The sequence below is a fragment of the Notolabrus celidotus genome, chromosome 3 (genome assembly GCF_009762535.1).
Source record: "Notolabrus celidotus isolate fNotCel1 chromosome 3, fNotCel1.pri, whole genome shotgun sequence".
NCBI lineage: Eukaryota > Metazoa > Chordata > Actinopteri > Labriformes > Labridae > Notolabrus > Notolabrus celidotus.
In genome coordinates, this window is record NC_048274.1 from 34,459,917 (window position 1) to 34,483,447 (window position 23,531).

The window sequence follows — 23,531 nt, forward strand, 5'->3', positions numbered from 1 at the left end:
CTATGTCTCAACCAGCTTACCTGTCAGTGGATTGTGAAAGGCAGCAGACCCTCTTCTGTCTGAGTTTTTGATAACTGCCAAAGAAAACCAACCTCAGTCAGAGAATCTCAACCAGCTGAAGTGCTGACTTTGATTTTGGAGCTGCACAAGAATTTGCATTTTTATTGTCATCTCTTAATGCATTATTGCAATAAATACACTGCATACGCTGCTGAGACACAATGAATAAGCACAAATATTATTATTTGACAAACACAAGTCATTTATTCATTCACTTACCATCAGCTAACCTCAAATGAGTTGATGTTAGTTTGATGGCTCAAACCTGAGGACGATCCTGATTGCAAAGAAAATGTGGTTGATACAGATTTAGTGATGACATAGAGAGAACATCTTTAGTGTCAGAAGAGACAAAGTGTTACAAACACAGGTATGGATATTATTAATGCACCACTCTCTCCACTTTGTTAAACAAGCCAACAAGCTCTGATGATCGAGAGAGCAAAGGAAAATCAATAAAACCTTTTTCACTTAACTCTCCCAGCGCTTTGGCGATCCTCCTCAAGCCAGATGCAGTATTTAGGTTTGAGTAGAGACACGAGGAGGTATCATACAGGTGACTCCTCCTCTGGGCTCCTCGTCCATGTGTAGGGGAGCGTCAGAATTGATAGAAACAAGGAGTCAAGGTCTCAAGGTCTCAACAGGTTTCAGCCACTTAGAACACTCCAACAGTAAATGGTAAACCCAGCTCATTTTGACACTGCCTGCATCGCATGCTGTTAGAGACGCTGTGTTGGTTTGATTGAGGGCTAGGGTAAGTGTTTTCTCCTGCCAGAATGTCAGACAAAATCCATCTCAGTGGATGGCAGTAAAACAGGTTGGGATGTGGTCTGATTCTAAAGTGTTGTGGGAGATTTTATTGACAGTCGCCACAGGAGCAGAGAGTGCTGGAGCAGCCAACAGAGCCTCCACGCTGCCCGGCCTCATTCTGTCCTGCCTCTCCCACCCTTCTCATTCAGGGCCTCAGGTAGCCAGAATAGACTCTTCTCCAGATCATGTTTTAAAACCACTTTAACATCAACAATGAAGCTGTCTCTCAGCCTGGTCAGTATGAAATCTAGGACACCAAACCTTATCTTCTTGCAAGGATGGTAAAGGTGTACATTGCACTGCAACAAAACCATGGCTATGTTGGGTTAAGGTCAAGTTGGCCAATACCTGTCTGTACACCAAGAGTGAAAATGAAAGCAGGTACAATGAAACTGTGTGGGCTGGAGCATGGCTGTGTGAGCTAACATACCGTTGACTCGATGCATGTCAGTGAGCCGGCAGTGTTGACCTGAAATGAACCCAATAGATAAATATGTTAAAACATGCGGTTCTTTATATCTGATTTCTCTAATACTCAAACATCAACAAAAAATAAGAGACGTACTACTAAACACCAAAACTATTACTCCCCTCCTGCGTGGTAGATCACCATCCAGACCTGCCCAATGGAAAACCTGCCGGCTGTTGGCGGCTGTCACCTTGTTACCCTGTACACAGTGGTGGAATATTTTACTGAGTTGTTCCACAGCCTTTGGAAACAATGGAAAAAGTTCATTCAGATTTACAGAGCTTCTTATTTCTCCCATTACAGCTCCACAGGTGTTATGATGCGTGCAGAAGACAGTTTTTTCCCCCTCATTTTCCAGAAAGTGTTTTTATTTAAGGTGTTGGAGAAGATACAGGACTTCTAACCACTGTTCACTGACAGATTATTATTTACTGCTTTTTTTTTCTTTTAAAATGCTCTAAAGTGACTCATTCCTCAGTAAGACCTGCCGACTACTTTAATAAAAGAAATGTTAGTATACTAGTGTCTTTTTAATCAGATTTAGTTTTTGTTCAGGACCATTTGTCTTAGATTAATCATGAACCAACTTCTTGGTTAATTTCACTTTAAACGGGGTATTATGCTTTGGCATATTTCGAGCATAGATATAATCTAACAATGTTGGAAGTCCATCTTAATGGTCCATAACGGTCTGCCCATAGCTCTGCCCCTCAACAGGCCTCTGGAGGGCTAGCCAATCAGAAGAAAGGGGGTTTGTGGAGCTGTGGCGGCTTAAAGAGACAGCAGCCAAAATGAAACATTTCAGACAGAGGCTGAAATGAGGGTTTTCTAAAACACCAGAAACTAAACTGAAAGAGCCATGTTCCCTGTTAGACCTCCTCACTTGGTGTGCATGTGGAATCCCCCGTTATGTGGCATAACCAGGATGTTCCAAAGTGAAGTAATGTGTCTTCTATGAATACTATTTGAGCAGCTAAAGGTAAGGAAACACTCCAACAGTCAAAAACCATTCAACACAACTAACACAGGGTTCACCAGGATCAGACTCTGTGGATGATTGATGTCAAGTTTTTTCACTTATACCTCTTTTCAGGGCTGGTTCGGAGCCGGCGCTCAATTTAGAACAGTTTCTTTGTGTTTCGACTGTGAGTGAACCGGCTCCTGGCTTGGGGAAACCAGTTCCAGAGCGGCTCCAACTCTTTGCTGGTCTAGAACAGCGAACGGCTTACGTCAGGCCGAGGGGTGGGGGGCTGGGTTGCCGTCATTGTCCTGCAGCGAAAAATTTAAATGGACTAATGGATTCCAAGGCAAAGCAGTGGTCGGCCGAGAAGACAAGCTGCCGTTGTCCGCCATCGTTGTTGTTGTGAGGGAAAGTTGCCTCTTCCACGGGCTCGAGCGGTCGGATTAAAACAATCAGGTGCCGTGCTGGTTTGCAAGTTCATCCAGCTCCGAACCAGAGTGAGCACCAACCTGGAAATACAACCCAAGTCGCGTTGGTCTAAAATAGGTATTAGTGTGGCTAAAGATAGCAGAGCTAGCTCCACCAGCCTTCAGTCGTCCTTACAGGTTAACGACCACATGCCTGTGCTGGTTACTCATTGCTCAGGTCGACTGGTTATATGTCAGTTGAACTAGACACAGGCATATACATACAACCTTATCTCCATTTACTAGATCAACATACTGAAATCTATACCACTTACTGTGCACATCTTTAATCATACCCAGAACCAGGCCCAGTTAAAGTGAGGCAAGAGTTGAACTGTTTGGATTCTTTAGTTGAAATCTGAATCTTGAGTCTTTTATTAATTCACAGAATTCCTCAGGAGGATTGTTTACTCTCTGAAACTCTTTTGAAACTGTCGAGTGTAGTATTTTATGAGCGTGTCTTTTTACTTTCAAGAGGAAGTGGAGTGTAAAAAATGTTGTTTTGGACCTGTGTTCAGTATGCGTTCTTCCTTCACACATGTCTCTACAAAGGTTTTAGATTAATCTCTCTCTTCCATCAGTTTGAATCAGATCTTATACCGGAGAGCTCCAGTGACTCATCTCAGCGGTTCACGTGGTCGCAGAGGAGTTCACTGATAGTTGTCATTCTGTGGTGCTCTGTGTGTGTGTGTGTGTGTGTGTGTGTGTGTGTGTGTGTGTGCGTGTGTGTGTGTGTGTGTGTGTGTGTGTTTTTATGTGCGTGAGTGTGTGTGTGTGTGTTGTGTTTTACATTTCACTCTTTGCCAGTTGTGGTGTTGATCAGGTTGCTAAGCAGCAGCTGGCCTCAGCTCTGGAATGAACCTCAGTGAGAGACGAGGGTGAGGAGAGGCAAGGAGGAGAGGTGGAGAGAAGAGGAGGATAGGGGAGGAGAGGAGAGGAGAGGAAGAGAAGGGAGGAGTAGAGGACAGGAGAGGGAAGGAGATTGAGGAGGGCCAGCTGAGTATACACTAATGTTAGCTAGGTTAATGAATCTAGTCCTACTAGTAATCTCTACCCTTTGCACGGTGTTGAGTTCACTGATGTCACTGATGTGTATAATGATGAGTGTAAAACCGTGTTGGACCACATTCGTCTCATTCTGTCTGTTTCTCCTCCGTCAGACAGAGCGAGCAGATTTAACGGCCTCGGGGTCACGGTTGCAGTAGGCACCAGGTGCGACTGTGAGACCAGCAGAGCTCTGGATTCTTCCTCTTTCTGTTTAAAAGCTTGACGTGTTTTTTCCCTCCTGAGGTTTATTTAACTTCTGCTGTGGGACTGAACCTTGTTCCTGTGTGCCTGCTCAGGTTTATGCTAACTCTGGTTATATTTAGGGGGTCTTTGTCCTGGACTAAACAAAGGGCTGAGGAAGGCTGATGTGAATGTAACACGCGGGAGAACAATACGCTCCCTAACGAAATTACACACTGCAGTGTGTGCAGGGTTTCCCCCAGGAAACTGAGCTGCAGAAGGGGTTGGAATAAATGTGTCCCAAATGTTCACAGAAATTATCCAAACCACAGACCACTTAACTCCTTTGCTCTAGCAGGGGAAACGCAGCTTTTTCACTGGTGTAAGAAAAGACTAGCCCACCTGACTCTGTGCAACGGTAACAATACGTGTCCCCCAAAACCTCTTGAACGTATCTCTACCCTGCACTAACAGTCTGTGTGGGACCCATAGACTGTATAATGGAAAGCGTTGCTCCGCCTTTTCCCATTGTACGGTTTGAAGCCAAAATATTCCATTCCAGAACGCTGCCATCTTGTACATTCTCTGCAGCCAGAGTCTGAGCAATAGGGAATTTGTGTGTTTCCATGATAACAAGCTCCGCCCTACAGCGTACCGAGGTCCTACGGAGTTTCTCTCTACAGCAGCTGTCCATCAAAGTAAACCCGGAAGTAAAACCCTGTTTTTTAACTTCTAATAACTAACAAAAAAGACACTTTTCAGAAAAAGAACACAAAACAGTCAAATACTAACTACATATCACCACAGCACACGGATATGAGAAACATTCGTACGACGTGTATTTATTTTTTAAAGTTTAACCGAAGCCCCATTTAAATGAATTGAGGAGCCAGAGTTTTTGACCTATACTGCAGCCAGCCACTAGGGGGAGCAGTTTTTGTGGCAACTCACTTCGAGCTGAGCGAGATGACGTCCATTTTATATACAGCCTATGGTAGGGATGGGCATTTCAAGCTAAAGTACTATTCCATAATCATGGGCATCTATTCAACGATTATTCGAATAGTCCCCCCCCACACACACACACACACACACAAAAACACACAACTATCCCATTAACAGCCCTTTTGTGTGGCAGTCGTGTTATCCAGCAGCAGGACGAGGTGCTGCTAGCAGCGGGCACTGACAGCGTCTGTCTCGATCTTTATGTCAGTGTTCCTGTGACTCGGCATGGTGCTTGTGTTTACATTTAACAAAAGAATTTCCCTCAACGGGGGACCAGTAAAGTATGCCATGCTCAGTCTCTGGTAATACGTGTGTAGTAGTGCGAGATTCAGAAACGGAGAAAATTGCTGCAAATTGTTGCTAATTTTATCTTCTTCTTTTGCTATTTAATGCAGTTAGAAAACAGTTTTAAGATGCTCTGTAGCCACCGCCTGGCAGGAATACCGTATTACAACCAGCCACCAGTAAAAACGATTAAAATTGTACTTTTAAAATCAGAAAATATCGGAAGTACCTATTTGATTTTTTCAAAGTGAACAAATATTCAAAGCTCATTGCCTTGCCCTATTATCTAGATGCGATTGGCGTCTGGTAATGAACTAGTCTCCACACCTCCCCTGGAAGGCCACAGAGAGGGACAGAGAGTGTTGTAACAGACAGTGTTAATGTAAGACAACGTAAGGGGTGCTGAAACATCCAACAATCTTTAATGTTCCTTCTTCAGTCAGTTTGTATTCACTTCCACTCTAATCGAGTGGAAGTAACTTTGTGTTCTTTCAAAAGAAGTGTTATCAACTCAGTAGACGTAATCTAGGCGTGAGGCAGTGAAAGGGGGAAATAAAAGCATCACAAATGACAGTTTTATGAGGCAGTCTTTTCCCTAATGTTTGAACATAACGCAGTCCCTCCAGGAAGTTGCGATTTCGTGATCGCAACTATCAACGCAAATTCAACCAATCAGCGCGATTTTTTCACGGCCTTGCAATTTTATACAATCACCGCAACTTTCCCGCAACTTTGACCAATTACCTTAATCTCAGCCGCTGTACGTCATCGGTTTTGTCATCAATTTCACTTCCTTGGAACATAAACGTAAGTCCTCACTTGATCGGCACTTTTCAACAGCAAAACACGCACAGAGAACGGGTGAAAAGAGGGGACAGCAGGCAGGACAAGTGACCATGACAACGTTATTATTTATAGATTGAGGGGCTCAGTGTTAGCTTGGTCTCTACCTGCAGCATGTGTGCTTTATGAACCAGCTCTCCTCACCTCCATGCATCTGTCTCATCTTCATTGATGATTTTTACCCCCCGGTGTGCGTTAGTGACAAAGACACAACAGGGGACGTCTGTTTAATATTTGAGGTTTGACGTTGTTGCCGTGGTTACCGTAAAAAGCTCTGCATCTACAGCTTGATTTATTCCAGTTTGGTGAAACATCAGACACATTCAGTAAGTTTTCATCAGCTCATACTCATCAAAGATGCAGATTCATTTCAGAGTGCCTTGAACTGCCTGTCAAGTGCCTCTGTCACTGCAAGGTGCATTCAAGGACCATCGTAAATGTGCAATACAGTTCTTTCATGGCATTTTTCTGCGAATCCAGAGAATCAAAATACAGTCACAGTGGTCACATCTAGAATGTTTTCTAAAAACAACTGTAATTTAGTGTATTTACTTGCCCCTGAGATGTTATTGGGGGAAAAAAGCAAAAACAAAAAACGCAACTTTCACTGCAATTTTTTCAAAAAGCTGTCGCAAAATCAGGCTATTTGGGCCGCAACAATCACAAAAAAATCCCGCGAAATCCTGGAGGGACTGAAAACGAAACGAACACAGCACTGTGAATCGTATCCCATTGTAAACTGTATCCTTACATCCCTACTCTCGAATTATCAACACATCCCTCACTTTCAATAAAGTAGAGTAGAGGAAGCTGTGGTTTATTTTGTTGTATTGTGTAATTGGGTCGAGTGTACGCCTGAATGATATCTGGTCTCAGCTTGTCTTGAGCGTACTGTAAGTCACATTTCAGGGCATGATTCAAAGCGAGGGAAAGGAAGTCAATAATAATGAACAGATTTAGCCGGTCACTGGGCAGAGTGTGTGCATGTTCGCATGCACCGGGCTGCTGATGTCACCGAGGATGTGGTCTATGTGAGAGACAGGTGTGTGTTTTGTGTGATATGAAAAGCATGTTGATCAGTCATCTGCAGTTATTCTTACTACGTGTTTTTTTCCACTTTCCAGTCCGTGGCTTGGCGAAGTTAGCCAGCTGCAGACGTAGTTCATCTTCCTTCAGCCAGGAAATCAAATGAACACAATTCCCTGAATATGGAGCTTTTACTTTAATGGAAGATGTTGCTATTTCAGCTGAGCCATCGCTGACTGTGCAATAACCGACAGAGGACAGATGTGTTCTGTCTACAGTCTCAAAGTACAAACAGACTGAAAGCATGAGGACCATTTGTGTGGTAGTTTGTGAAAGCCAGTCAAATCAGTGAGATTGTCTTGATGCCCTGACGGTGATGGTTTCAGCATCCTGTAGACTTGTTTATTGATAAGCCTACATCTCAAGAGAAGTCATGCAAGCACAAGGCAGAATGTGAGTTACATGCTTTATATGCTCTGACTGACCTGTGTGTATTGTTTGTTGCAGCTTGCAGGAGGTGTCATCCTGGGCGTGGCCCTATGGCTGAGACATGACCCGCAGACCAGCAACCTGCTGGACCTGGAGTTAGATGGAACCCACGCCCCAAGCACCTTCTACATCAGTGAGTACCTGTCATGTAGCACCTGTCAGTGTCTGTCTCAACCATCACAGCTGTTTGCTCAGTCCCCAGAATCACAACGGCCTGCTCTGTCTCCACCCTCTCTCTGTCTGTCTCTTTTTGTGCCCTCTTTCTGTCTGTTTATGTCCCTGCCCTCTCTGTGTCTGTCTCTGCCTCCGCCCTCATTCTGTCTGTCTTTGTCTCCACCTTCTCTCTGTCTGTCTTCTTCTCTGCCCTCTCTTTAACTTTCCTTGTCCCTGCCCTCTTTCTTTCTGTCTTTGTCCCTGCCCTCTCTCTGTCCTTTCCCCACCCTCTCTCTGTCTATCTTTTTCCCCGCCCTGTCTCTGTCTGTTTTCGTCTCCTCCCTCATTCTGTTCTTCTATGTCTCTGCCCTGTTTTTGTCTGTCCCTGTCCCTGCCCCTTCTCTGTCTGGTTTTGTCTCTGCCCTCTTTCTGCCCGTCATTGTCCCAGTCCTCTCTTTGTCTGTCCTTGACTCCGCCCCTCTCTGTCTGTTTTCGTCTCAGCTCTCTTTCCTTCTGTCTTCTTCTATGCCCTCTCTTTAACTGTCTTTAGTCCCCACCATCTCTCGTTCTTTCTGTCTTTGTCTTTGCTCTCTCTCTCTCTCTGTCTGTCTTTGCTCCCGCCCTCTCTCGGTCTGTCTGTCTTTGTTCCAGCCCTCTCTCTCTCTGTCTGTCCTTGTCCCTGCCCTCTCTCCCTCTCTCTGTCTGTCCTTGTCCCTGCCCTCTCTCTGTCTGTCTTTGTTCCAGCCCTCTCTCTCTCTGTCTGTCCTTGTCCCTGCCCTCTCTCCCTCTCTCTGTCTGTCCTTGTCCCTGCCCTCTCTCATACCGTCCCCTAGAGTCAGTCTTGAGCTTTGTGTTGGAGTGATAAAGAGGGACATGAGTTTGTACAGTCCATGTTGAAACATGGATGTCTGTGTTTCTTCAGGGTGGTGTTGTCTCAGAGATGACTCACAGTTAATAATGAATGGACAGTGAGTGGATGTCTTGAGTTCGTCAATGAAGCTGAATGTGATATTCATTATTGATGAGTTAAAATAAAAAAGGTGACTTAAAAAGACCTTATTAATAGTTAATTATTGCTTTATGCTAGGATTGATTATCACAGCAGCTCATGCTCTTTGTTTCCTCCAAACATTTATCTGGACAGACTGGATGTTTGTTTAACTCTTCAAGCTCTGAGGAGAAACGCTTCTCCAGTGCATACAGAAGCATTTCTGCTTGTTGTGATGCCAACCTAAAGTCTCTGCCAGTCTTTACACCTTGATGAGTGAGTAAAGGGTTAACACTGTGTCCACTGTGTTAAACATTGATGTTGTCTCAGTGACCTCATCCATTGGTTCCTGGAGAGGCGTCATGAATTTCAGAGAAGAAACGCTGACTCCAACTAACTTTGAATTTATGTGGAAACCAAGCGGCAACCTCCGGTCTAAAAATATGAGTCCAATGCGGAAGTGCTGAAAACTGCAGTTCATCAAGGATATGCTTGAGGCTGGCTCCGGAAGTACCAAAACCACATACACACCAATTCAAGAAAGACGATCTTTACAGCAGAAATAAACATGTTTACAGCCTGGTACAAAAGACGAGTGGAGTCTGGATAGCTCATTTCTCGATCAGCGCACACTGTATGGGGGGTGAAATTTTTCACAACGCAGTAATTTCAAGTCAAGTCAAACTTTATTTATATAGCACATTTTCAAACAACCGCAGTTGACCAAAGTGCTGCACAAGCTTAGAAACACAATCAATACAAACAAATAGTTAAAATAATTTTAAAAAGTAGATATTTAAAAACAAAACAAAAAAACCCCACAATAGATAGTGCAAGAAGCAGCCACAATAAATAAAAGCAAAATAAAATGTCAAAGATATTTAGATTAAGAGTCCTCCAATGAGAGGCACAGCTGACTTGACTGACAGGTGGGAACACTGCAGCTGTTGGCTGGAGACTCAAACCCCGCCTCTTTACGTCACAATCGCTCAACAGTGGCAATATGGCCGCCGCTGACGATTGGCCTCAAAACAGCGCTTCAGAAACAGATGGGTGACGTCACTGATAGTACGTCCATATTTTATGCAGTCTATAAACCGACAAAGAGGTGGAGCTGAGGCCTTAGCCCTCCTGGACCAGCTGCAAAACAACCACTTGTCAGTCAACTCAGTCACACCTGTTGTAATTGATTGCAATAACTGCTTACCAAAATAGATGCAATATGTAAAAGCCAGGGCAGTTGTCATGAATAGAGACCCAAACTGTTTTGGTACCAGGCTGTAAACATGTTTATTTCTGCTGTAAGAAGTAGGGATTGGCATTTCAAGCCAAAATACTATTCAATAATTGTTGGTATCTATTAGATGATTATCCGAATAATTCCCCCCCTACACCCCTGTCACATTAACAGCCTGTTTGTGTGTTCACCAGCAGCAGGACATGGTGCTGCTAGTAGTGGTCTCTGTCAGCGTCTGTCTTGGTCTTGACGTTGATGTTTCTGTGATGCAACGTGGTGTTTGTGTTTACATCTTACAGCCATTCTCAGTCTCAGGTAATACATGTGAAGTAGTGTGACCGTCAGAAATGGAGAAAATCGCAGCGACTGTTGCTAATGTTTTCTTCTTCTTTTACTATTCCATGCAGTTAGCATTCTTCTTCTTCTGTTTTCTAATGCAGTTAGCAAACAGCTTTAAGACGCTCTGTAGCCACCGTCTGGTTGGAATACTGTATTACAACGAGGCACCGGTGAAAACAATGAAAATTGTACTTTTAAAATGAGAAAATATTGGAAGTAACTCTTTGATTTTTACAAAGCTAATGAATATTCAAATATTCCATGATCATTGCCCATCCCTAGTAAGAAGGGATGTTACAGGGTTTCTAGCTTCTGAAGACAGCCTCAAACAGACACTGAAGCAGTTGCAGCTTTTGCACTTCATCGTTGGCTTCATTTTGAACACCAGAGGTTGCCCCTTGGTCTAAAAATCGAGGAGAGAAAAATTAAAATGTGTTTTTTTCTTCCCTCAAAGGTTTCTTTGTATATACACACACTAAACCTTTATTTGGACGGCTCTAAATGTAGACAAAGAAGATGAAGTCTGCTTTAGGTGATAGACATGACTGTAGATCTGTTTTTTCTTGAGCTGCGGCGCTATTGGGTTGGATTGTTTTAAAAGCTCAGTTGTGGGATTGGCACTTTGAAACCAGAGTGATCAAGTCAGAGGTAGATCAGCAACTCCCACTTTTCTAAAACAGAATTTTATACATAAGTTTATTTGGTTTGGTGTGAACACGTTAATCATTGAGATCCCAAAATATGTTAAAAAACAAAAAACAAAAGGGTCCAGGGTTTAGAGTTACCCGACTTCCTCCCTGAGTGTTATTAACACACACTGTACGGTACAGGTGTTACAGAGCAGACCCCCCTTAGACCTGGGTGTAAAAGTGTTACAGGGGTGTGAAGCAGGGCGGCTCCCGGTTTGTCGCTTCTCATGACCAAACCTAAAAGAGGACACACAGCTCATCATGTGACTCAACAACCACATGAAGTTATCTGCTATCACCTCTCCAAACATCCCCGTCACAGCTGAGTCATCCCCCCGAGAGGACAGCGACAGAGGGGGGGAGGAGAGGAAAAAGTAGAATAACAGACAGAGAAGGGCGAGAGCGAGTGTTGGAGCTCTTCAGAGGCAGCATATCTGTGGTCGCTCAGCCTTTCTCCTGAGCCGCCTCCACGATTGCATCCTCCCGTTACATAAACCTCCCCCCATTCCTCAGCAGGGAGAAGAAGCCTCGTCTTCGCCTCGGTTTAGGAAAAAATTCCTCACTGACCATCACTCCTCCTCCTCCTTCTCCTCCTCCTCCTCCTCCACCTCCACCTCCTCCTCATGCTCAGTGGCTCCACCCCTCCTCCTTGTGAAAGTTTTCCTCTCCTTCTCTCCACTCTTTCTTTCCACTCTCCCTCCCCCTCACTTCCCCATCTGGTTGTGGTTAGTGTTCACGTCGCGCTGTCTCACTCACCCTTATTTCTCTCCAGTCCCTTTCCCCCCTCCCTCCCTCCCTCCACTCCTTTTTCCCCTCCTCCTTCCAGGAACTTTTCAACCTCTACATCTGCTCCTTTTTCTCACCCTTCGACCCACTCACAGACACAACTACCCATCATGCCACAGGTTTAAAGAAACAGCGAGTTAATGCATTCATTGATAATCACCTCTGCACAGTATACCCCTTCTAAAACTTCCCTAGTTCAGTGACTGGACGTAGAAGAAACAGCTGGCAGTGAGCTAATGCTTATTTTAAAGGTGGTAAAGTTTGAAAAAGTGGATGTCTCACTTCTTCTTTTTTATTTTCATCATGTTTCTGTGTAGTTGCATCAGTTCTCCCCCGCAGTGAACCGTTAGTTCCTTCCGTTTCTTTTGAAACCATCTCCACTTCCATGGTAGTGTAAGAGTTTGATGAGTGATGCGGTTTCGATGGGGAGGACACTTTGAGACAGTACGTGTTGAAATCGGAGACCACACCAAACCTCGGCCACTTTTTCTAAAGTTGAATGAAGGATGTTTGGGAGTTTGTTCCAGCACAGAACACGCTGCCATTAAAGGAAAGCTTAGGGTCATAACATCTTGAGGTTGGAGTTTACTTTGGTTCGTCAGTGCTGTTACATCAGATGATCTTTTACTCAACAAAGCCAGTTCTTGACGTCACTAGAACGAAGTCGGTTAGGAAAGATGCTGACATATGAGGCAGGTTTTCACCCTGTGAAGACTGACACATGGGTGGTTTTTACATAAGATATAAGATAAAAAAAATCCTTTATTCGCAGCAGAGTAGACAGTGCAAAACAGTATAAAGTAAACAAGAGCCTATAAATAGTAATTATTAGAAAGTTATTAGCAATTAAAATTAAAGAAATAAGATAAGCATATCTTAACAACGTATATACACGTAATTATTGCATGTTAATAAATAGATGGGGGATATTGCACAAGTCCATTTTGGTGATGTTTGATCTAAAAGACAAGAACTTTGGTCGGTAGAGCTTTCTGTCGTTTTGTAATGAAAGCCAAGTCGTCTGTGTTGCGTGTGAAACATTTAATGATAACATCATTTTGGTTTCGTCACATGCAGTCTGAGACATGTTGCAGAAACAGCCAAAATGGAGCCGACTCTGACTCCGACTGTCTGAGACTTTTTTTTTTTTTACAAACTCCTGTTGTTACGAAGCATGTGAAGATAATGCAAGAAATGACAACAAAAAAAGCAGAACTACAAAAGAATAATGTGACACCTCTATTCCAGATACAGTGATATGATTCAAACTCTGTTGGATGAAATGAAAACCTTTCAAAAATCAAATACAATTCAGAGCTCAAACAGATCCTGAAGTTTGAAGTAGTCTGTTCATTTTTCAGATTTTATGGGGGCTTGAGTGTGGAGTTTTCAGTATTTCATGTTTCTTCAGATGTTTGAATGTTTTTTGTACACAAAAAGTCAATACTTAAATCAATAATTCAGATTTATTGAATTTCATAATCTCTAAGCAAAGGGATATTACAGATATGAGGGATGTGAAGCGTTTCAAGATGTTGCAACAAAGACACAACAGTGAAGAGGCGTACCAATATAAGCAGTGATTTATAGTGGAGTGAAAATAAAGACCATTTCTATTTGTAATATATTGACCCATCTTTATATCAATCAATCAATCAATCAATCAATCAATCAATCAATCAATCAATCAATCAATCAAACAATCAGACTTAATTTGTAAAGCACTTTTCATGCAATGACATTGTAACACAAAGTGCTGTACATTAAAACAGAACAAATTAAAATAGAAAAATTAAAAATATTAAAAAAATAAAAAAGACCCCCCCATTCTTATCCCAACCCCAAACCCACAATCCTGAGGTTAAGAACACAATGTATGCAAAAATAAATAAATAAAATAACATAATCATAATAATACCAATAATAAAAATAAAAAAGAAGTTGCTGAACTGAACGAACTGAGGAAACGCTGTCATGATATATAAATGAGGAAGCAATAAAGGTAATATGAGATGTTAAAACTTAACACAGGAAATGAAGCTCACCAAGATAAAATAAATTAATAAGATAATCAAACTCTAAAATATTAAACCAGTAAAAGAAAATAAGATGCTATACTTAAAAAAGTGACACACATTTTAACTAGATAATGAATAAATACAATAAGGTGAAATAAAACTACTACAAGAATAAAACTCAGTTAAAAGCGAGACTAAAAAGGCATGTATATATATAAATACTGAACAAAGTTAATAACTGTGAAAACTTTACCTATTCCACGTGGGATCCAGACCCACGTGGAATACTCACTATGATAAGAGTCTGTCCTTTGAAACACCTGTTGTTTCCTAATAATCCAAATGAAGAACATTAAACTCAGTCAGCAAAGACCACCGACAGTCCTAGTTTAGAAAATACAACATGAAAAGTTCCTATTAATAATAGAAGTTATTTGACGAGGGCTTTTTACTGACAACAACAACACGTTTAGTAGAAAATGTGTCAAATCTGAATTTTAAAATAGAAACAGAAACTTTCCCTTTAAGGAGTCAGTATGTTTTAAAAACTACTCAAGAGTCCTCCTACACCACTCTGAGGGTGTTTCTAACTCTCAGCACGTCGACCAGATTTAATCAGTGTCCTGATTGTGACTGTTCACCAAGTTACCAAGGCATGGATCCAAGTCCTAGGGGTCCCAAATGTTCAGGTAATGATCGCTTAAGTAATCCACGACGTCATACCTCTCAACATTTAATCCAGATGTGTTGTGTTGCTTCGATAAAACATCCGACCGTTGTTTATTAAACAATGAACGCCTTCCTCTGTGCTGCTTCCCTTTCCCTCTCATATTTTTTATTTGGCTGTTTAATAATGTGAAAATCTGACTTCAGGTTGTTGTGGACATTTAGGCAGCCTGCAGGCAGCATGTCCACACAGGCGGAGGGCTGTTCTGTTGCAGTATCAGCATTATGGTGCATGTTTACTAGGGGTGTAACGGATCAAAAAATCACGGTTCGGATCGGATCACGGTTTTGAGTCACGGATCGGATCATTTTTCAGATCAGCAAAAAAAATAAAAAAAATAAAAAGACAAATATAACTTTGTCCTCCATTTATTTTTTAAAACACTTTTAAACTTTTGCCCATTAAATAAAAACAACCATCAACTCAAAATCTACTCTGGGCCCAGTCCTGGCTCATTTACTGCATTTCATGGCATGGCAAGTGAAGGAGCAGAGGAACTTCAAAAGTTTCACTCCATTCTTCTTTCATTTGCTGATTTTCACCGTCCACTTTTCTTTGAGATGCAAACTGAACACACGTTTTCGTGCATTCTATGGTCCTACAGCTGGCAAAGTGCAAATATGCGAACTGCTCCATAAATGAAAGTGAAAGTTAAAAATTGCACTCGCAGCAGTGGACTCTAAGTGACCCAGTAACAGCCTGTCTGCGTATCGTTGACATGGAGACAAGTCCCTGTAAACACGACCAGAACACAGAGTGAAGGAATAACAGTTCGGGGGCCATGAACAGGCGGCCGGATGCGGTCCGTGGGCCGCGTATTGACGGCCTCTGGTCTAGTGGGTGCGCGACGGAATTTCATAACGTGGCTCAATCACATTCAGCATTCACTGTATTTCACAGGGAAACCAAAATGCTCCCATACATGTGACTTAAAAGTTGCAGGAGGGTTTTCAAGTTCCTCTGCTCCTTCACTTGCCATGACTACTGCTGTGCTTGACGAGTGAGTGTGGATTGAACATGCGGTCATCACGTGAACACGCGCAACTTTTTTCATCAACCGATCCGCGGACCACGTCCGTGCCGATCCGTGGAGAGGCATCCATACGGATCACGGATCAACGATCCGTTGCACCACTAATGTTTACAGTAGGCACAATGCAGGACCGGTGATGTTTTGTGATGTATTGTCACTCAAACACATTCTGATAAAGTCTGTCTGCTCACCGTCTCCATATTGTCTGCTGGAGATGCTCAGTTGCATGAAGCTGCTCTTCCTTCCCTCAGATGTTTAATGATGTAACTTCTTAAATAAAGCTTTTCTCCTGGAGCAGATTTACAAATTAACTTCTCCTCTCAGTGCCTGCACACATGGTGCATCAGCAGCTGGTCCATGCCCTGGGTGTTTGAAGAGGGGCTCCACCTTCATAGCTGCAGGTCTGCTGGATATAACATTTGTCCAGTATCAGGGTTTATCATACAAACAGTAAAGGATAAAGTACCTGAGAGCCATCCCTGAGCAAAGAAACAGATAAGATATCTGGTAGAAGTCAAAGTCAGTTATTCTGATATAACTAGAAGTCTTTAAGTATTTTCAAATTTGTATTTGTATTTAACCTTCATTTTACCAGGAATATTCCCATTGAGATACAGAGTCTCTATTACGAGGGAGTCCTGGCAAAGACAGCAGCATAAAAAGTTTCACAACAAAAACAAGACAAACAAAAAACAATAACATCTGACTATTTTGTTAATTAATAAATTAGCAGTGATAAGGTGTAAGACGTGTGCACAAGCCGATCAGGTGATCCCTATACCTAGTTTTAAAACCCTCCAATCGAATTAAACAATCAAGCTTTAGGTGAGCTTGAAGCTCAAACCAGGATGAGGGAGCAGAAACATCAAAAGCACCTCTACCAAAAACAGAGCGAGTCCAAGGAACGACGAGCAGAAGATCACAGCCATTGACGACTTTAGGAGTCAATAAAGACCAAAGATAAGACAGCAGATCATGGAGTATGGCCTTAGAGAGAAAGAGATACCAGTGCTCCATCCTTCCGTTGTGTAAGGAAGACAAGCCAACCTTTTCATACAAGATACAGTGATGTGTGAAAAGTCCTAAGCCAGAAACAAACCGCAATGCAGCATGGGACACTGAGTCCAACATTTTAAGAGAGGCTGAGGAAGAATGCATATAAAGAATATCACCAGAGTCGATTACAGATAAGAAAGTTGCCAGAATGAACTTTTGTTGAGCAGCACAAGAAAAACAGCGTCTGTTTCTGTAGAAGAAACCCAACGTCACCCTCAGGTTTTTGGTAAGACTCTCAATATGAGGATTAAAATTAAGATTTTCATCTAAGAGATGAGCCGAGTATTTGAATGTTGGAACACATTCAATCACCTCATTTGTAAGATTAAAAATCTGAGTCATCTGTCAAATGTACTGAAGGGTCAAACCTCATTTTCAGATATTAATTTGATTTTAATTGATTGGAATCAAAATTGCAAATAATAAAAAAAGTAATGAGAATGTGGAGGATCATGAACTTTCATTTTAACTGTAAAACATGTTACATAATGGAGTTCCAAAACAACGTCCTACACTCAGACAGGGAAGTGTTTTTTGTTTTTTAAAGTTATATTTTTGGGCTTTATGCCGTTATTTGATAGGACAGCTGAAGAGGGACAGGAAATGTGGGGAGTAGAGAGCGGGGGAGACATGCAGGAAATGGTCACGGCCGGGACCTCTGCAATGAGGACTGTAGGGGCGCTTAGACCTAGGGGCGCTTAGACCTAGGGGTGTGCCGAAATATCGATAATACGATATAGCGCAATATTTCGTCTTGCCATACGTTATCGATACACTGGCGCCAAATATCGCGATATTTTAACAATAAACATACAGCCGTTCTAAACAGATTCTCTCACAAAAGCCTGCTACAATTTTGATTTACAGTGTCACTACTTCAAGCCTCCACATGATGGCGCTTAGCATGATTAAGAGTGGGTTGTGCGGTAGAGAACTCTTTGAAAGGAAATAAAAAGAAGAAGAAAAAGAAAATGGTGCAAGGCGGAGGATTAATGCTAACGTTTCTGTAAGCTGGCAAAGTGCCACTTTGCGAACTGCTCCATAAACGAAAGTGAAAGTTAAAAAGTGCAGTCGCAGCAGTGAACTCTAAGTGACCCAGAAACATGCTGTCTGCGTGTCGTTGGCACGGAGACAAGTCGCGGTATACACGTGTTGACCCGACCAAAACATAAAGTGAAGGAATAACAGTACGAGGGCCACAAATAGGCGGCCGGCAGGCCGGATGTGGCCCAGGGACGCCAATTGAGGGCGTCTGATAGATACAAAGTATCTACTGCACATATGGTCTAAGACTTGACTTAGACCATATGTGCAGAAGATACTTTGTTTTACTTGGCTGTCGTTCATGTGAAATTGATTGACAATGTTTTGTAATTTCGGTGAAATGGATTCAGTGCAGTCAATACATTCTGAACTTCTTCAGTGACACAGGTATCGTGATGTATCGTGGATGATATTTCTTGCAATATATCGATTATCGCAGAATCGCAGTATCATGATAGTATCGTTATCGTGGGCAAAATATCGTGATAATATCGTATCGCCAGGGACCTGGTGATACCCAGCCCTAGTTAGACCGCTAGTACACCAGTGCCCCAGAAAACTGTTTACGCAGTCACCACAGTCACCACAGCAACCACCGTCATCACTGTCATCTTTCACCGGAGCAGCTGGTGCTAATGCTAATGCTGTATCTGCCTCCATCATCATCCAGACTCATCGTGTAGTTGTATTTTACTCACGTCGTTCCTCTCTTGCGTCAGACATGCCTGACCATGATTTCAAAAGCAATGTATTTTACAGGGATTGATAGAGTGAAATGTTAAATTAATTGTAGGTGTCATATGTGTGTGTATATGTACACATGTATTTTAACTATCTTGAAAACTCACCTACACAAACTGAGAGCTGGCGTTGGATTTGAGCGTGCCCTCTGCCCACGTCCAGATTGATAAATAAGGATCTGTGCGTGGAATACTCACACACCCAGTTCACGCACGTTTAAAATATAAGGACCACTGTCACTACTCCTAACAGAGGAGCTAATGATGAACTTCCTGCACTTCACCTGCATTTTGTATTCCTCAGTGAATCATATATCCTGATTCATCCTCTTCATTTGTATTAGTTATTGCAGAGTCACTGTGTCGTGGTATTGGCGTTGTTGTGGGACATTCCATCCGTTCCAACTGTCCCTATTGTGAGTTACCCTGCAGTTCCCACCCCTGACCATTCTCCATAATTACCTCTCAGTACATTATTGCAAATGGCTGCAGTGTTGTCATGTGATCCATCAGCTCCTCCTCAGAGCGTATGAAGAGGATGAAGGAGGCCTGTGGAGTGGAGCACACAGAGAGCGTAATGGAAGAGGAACCATGAGAAGATTAAATCAAGAAAGACAGGAAGAGACATTTAAGTAAATGGAATTATTGAGAGCATAATTTGAATTGCATTAAATAGAGAGAGAGAGGGAGAGAGAGAGAGATGGGGATGGGGAGAGGAGAGAGGGCGCGAGGGATGAGGAGGAGGAGGGGGGGTGTCAAACTGGAGAGCTACAATCTCACAGATGGAGGGAGCACTTGGTCCGTCTCCAAGATATCGATTTAGAAATTAGCCTCAGTGTGTGTGTGTGTGTGTGTGTGTGTGTGGGGGGGGGGGAGAGGCGGGGGAGGAGGGGGGGTTATATGGGAGCAGGATTGTTCGTGGTCTACAATCGAGTTACGGTTGATCTGACAGGCAGGAGTGATGATGCTGAGGCCGAACACTCCCTGCCTGAAACCACGGCAACACACACAGGATGACATCACTGTTTGTGGTTCACTTTTACATTACGGATAACGTGAGCTGAAGAGAGACTAGATTTAATGACTGTTGGAATAGTAAATTGTAAACCTCTACTGATACATACTGTTAAACCAAGTTTCCAACACATCCGAAGCCTTTTTCAAACACACTCCTGAAGATGTTTAGAAAATGTGAGGACAGTCCGCCCTGGAAATTGTCCTGCGTGGCTCTATCACATGTTTCGCATGGGATTTCCCCTGACGCTGTGGTGTGTTCCAAATATCTATGATGGTGTGTGAAGAAAGGAGGATGAAGCAGCTTCATTAGTTGCACAAAGATCACACCAGTCCATGATATAAATGGCATCAGCATTAGCCTGCTCTCAGTGAGTTTTCAACCCCTCGGCTCACTCAGACATCTTTTACTAAATGTGACTGGGTGCTGCCAGGAAAAAAATTAATTGAAGTGGTTGTAAAACAAATCAATAATTAGGGCCCTATGAAATCCATTTAATTTTTTTCCAAGTTCCCTTTTTTCCATTTCAATGTTTTAGAATTCTGTTTTTTACCCTTTACACTTATTTTACCACAATATAGTGTGTGCTTCTTGTGTTAGTGAATACAATGTCTGGTAATGAAATGTAAAAATCCTTAAATTTATTGATGCAACACATCATTGCACAATTTTGCCCAGTAAACATAATGTTGTTACATAACAATGTACCAATAAGTGCTAGAAGTACAAAGTGCTTTTTGTTTTCCTCTGTTTTTCACATGGCTTTTGGACAACAAGTGGTCATCACATGTATTTTTATGTTTCCAGTCAACAGTCTGTTGGCAAAATTAGCAAAAAAGCCAGTCACCTGGCACATAGAAGTCATTTGGGAACTGTTCAGCTCTGTGTTTTGGAGTAAGAGATGAGTTTTGTAGGTTTTTTTTTGCAGACTTAGCCGGTGTTTCTGGTGGCCGCTTCCACATATTGTTTATTTCCGGAGGTTGCAGGTGAGTGTTTGTGAGGAGATGCACGGGCGGTGCCATGAATGAGCGGTCCCCGGAAACATTTCCCCAGACAAACGTTCCTTCTCCTCATGATGACAGCATTTCAGTCCCATTATCACATTATGTCAATTTCCACGATATTCCAAGTTTAACAGTAGATTCCGTTTTTATTGGCCAATTCCACTATTCCGTCCGCGATTCCGTCCGCGATTCCGTGAACGCAGAAATCATAGGGCCCTAAATAATGATGCTCCATTATGACCAACAGAAACAAGCTTGTATATTTAATATGTTTAATTACACATTTTAATGCTTTTAACTGCTGGAAAGGGGGAGGAGTCAGATCTAATGATTAACAGCACGCTGAAGAAACAGCCTGTTTTACATTTTCAAAGCCAATATTCTCAGGGAGAGACATGTTTGACAATTAAAAGAAAGCAGGATGAGGTTGTATTGTCGACAGTACTGCCTCAGCATGCACAGGACAAAGTCGGCAAAGATGGAGGTTGTACATCTTTGTCCACAGGGGGCGCCAAAATCAACGAAAACCAACAGTGACCCACCGCAGCTTTAAGTCTGAACAATGATATAAAATAGATCTAAAGTCGCAGTAGAGAGTCGTTAACAGCTCTATCCATCCGTCCATCTATGTATCTGTCTCTCCATCTGTCCATCCATCCGTCCATCTGTCCATCCTTCAATTTACCCATCCATTATGCATACGGTGTAACCTGTTTTAGGCCAATCCCAGCTGTCATTTTGCACGAGGTGGGGACACACCCTGTCGAGGTTGCCAGTCTATCACAGGGCCGACATATAGACAGACAAGCACACACACACACACACACACACACACACATGCTCACAGGCAAATTAGAGTGACCATTTAATCTAACAAGTGTGTGTTTGGACTGCATGGGGAGAATACGAGAGCCCCACACGGACTGGCCCCGCCCCGCTGGGGGATTGAACCAGAAACCATCACTCTGTGAGGCAAACCCCACAATGCAGCAAATAACAGAGGACAGGAGAGTTAATAATTGCAACAATAGGATGAAAATAAGTCCCATTGTGATGTGAAACAAATCACTGCAGAAGGAGAAGTGTTTGATGCTCTAAATTGAATCTACAGATGTCACACAGCCTCATCATGCTGTGACACCAGATCAAAAACACGAGCAGTCCTTTACATTTGAAGGATCAAACATTACTTCTCTGAGTTTAAATCAAGACTCACAGAGCTGCAGTGTCATGTCACTGCTGTGCATACCCATCTTTCCCCTCAGTTGGGCTGACCCCAGCACCCCTGATCTTTGACCCCCAACTTTAATGAGCCTATTTTTCACTTCCTTTCTCAGCTGTTGGACTAAACAGCTGTACACACACACACACACACACACACTAACAACCACACACTAACAGACACACACGCACCTGCCTGATATCCAGCCAACTGGAAATTACATTTCAAACTGAGAAAAGAGCACTCACTGCTGTTCTCCTTCTGTCCTTCATACTGTTAGACATGTGTGACATGTGTGTGTGTGTGCAAGTGTGTGTGTGTGTGTGTGTGTGTGATGGAGTACTCAGAAACAGAGCAGGGCCTGTTCCATGTGATGAATTATGGAGCAGGCGCTTTGTGTTAGAAACCCCTAAACAACTTCCTGTGAATATCTGAAACATGACTCACTTTATTCTGCTGGCATCAGAACAGCACTGCGCCCTCTGCTGGCCGGTTGGTGTTACTACATTGAAATGTGGTGAGAGGAGCCTCTAAACAGCGGTGGTTTAAAAGCTTTTAGTGGTTTCTGTTCTGCTACGAGGTGCTCTCACTGTGTAATGTGTAATCCATACTTTCTGTCTTTTCAGGTGTCCACATCCTGATTGCGGTGGGCGCAGTTATGATGGTGGTTGGTTTCCTTGGGTGTTATGGCGCCATCCAGGAGTCCCAGTGTCTTCTGGGAACTGTGAGTAATCATCACACCCAATGGTTCCCCGTGGAGTTTAGACCCCCCTCATAGTACCACAGAGCTCTGTCTACATGAGCCTCTTTTACAGAAGACACACGGCTACACTGAGAACTACAGGAACTTCACAGAACAGAACAGAGGAGCTGCTGCTTAGTTTATGTTAAACTGAGCCTTTAAAATGCCAAAGTCACACATGATGCAGACAAACTATCTGATAAAAGCAGCCATAGACCAGAAACCTCCCTTGGTCTCAAAGCTAAACTCCTGTTATCGTCAGTTTAGTGTGGTGTGTGTGTAGAGAGTGATGTGACAGCTGTTTGTGGTTAAACATCTTCATCTTGAACTAAAAGCTCTCTCTCTGTAGGGATCCTTTCTGTAATGTTGTCAGACAATTAGAATAACAACCTGAGCCTGTAAGAGACAAGAACAAGAGCTTTTACTGGACACACTTTAATCCATCAAGGATTATGTTTCAGAAACGTGGACTCTAAAATATGTAACCAGTTCTGACAAAGTTTACAACAGCCTGTAGGAATACGCACCAAAGTGCTGATAGTAAGAAAAGATTGAGTTTGTTTTTCCAAAGAACTCACAGAGCTGCACAAGGGTTATTAAATGTATGTAAAAAAAACTACCTCCAACTCAACTGTGAAAAATCTGACCTCATAATCATCGGCCCCAAATCCCTCACCACAACCACCAACAACTTCAACCTCCCCATCGACAATGCTTCCCTCACTCCGTCCCCACATGTTCACAACCTCGGTATCATTTTGGACTCCCATCTCACTCTGGAACAGCACATCAAGCACATCACCAAAACCGCCTTCTTCCACCTTAAAAATATCGCCCGTCTCCGTCCATCTCTCTCCTTTTCCACCGCTGAAACCCTGATCCACGCCTTTATCACTTCCAGACTCGACTACTGTAACAGCATCTTCTATGGCCTTCCTTCAAAACAACTCAACAAACAACAATACATCCAGAACTCTGCCGCCCGCCTGCTCACCCACACCCGCTCCCGTGACCATATCACCCCTGTCCTCCAAAACCTGCACTGGCTCCCTATCAAACAGCGCATACATTTCAAAATCCTCCTTCTCACCCACAA

The 23,531-nt window shown here is 42.9% G+C and overlaps 1 protein-coding gene across 1 annotated transcript in view; it reads left to right on the forward strand.

Annotated features, from left to right (window-relative positions):
- cd81a (CD81 molecule a) overlaps window positions 1-23,531 on the forward strand; it is a 36,257-nt gene that overhangs the window by 5,965 nt on the left and 6,761 nt on the right. Inside the window, exons 2-3 of the mRNA XM_034680235.1 lie at window positions 7,661-7,775; window positions 22,320-22,417. Of these exons, the coding sequence (XP_034536126.1) occupies window positions 7,661-7,775; window positions 22,320-22,417 (213 nt within the window). The remainder of the gene's footprint in view (window positions 1-7,660; window positions 7,776-22,319; window positions 22,418-23,531) is intronic.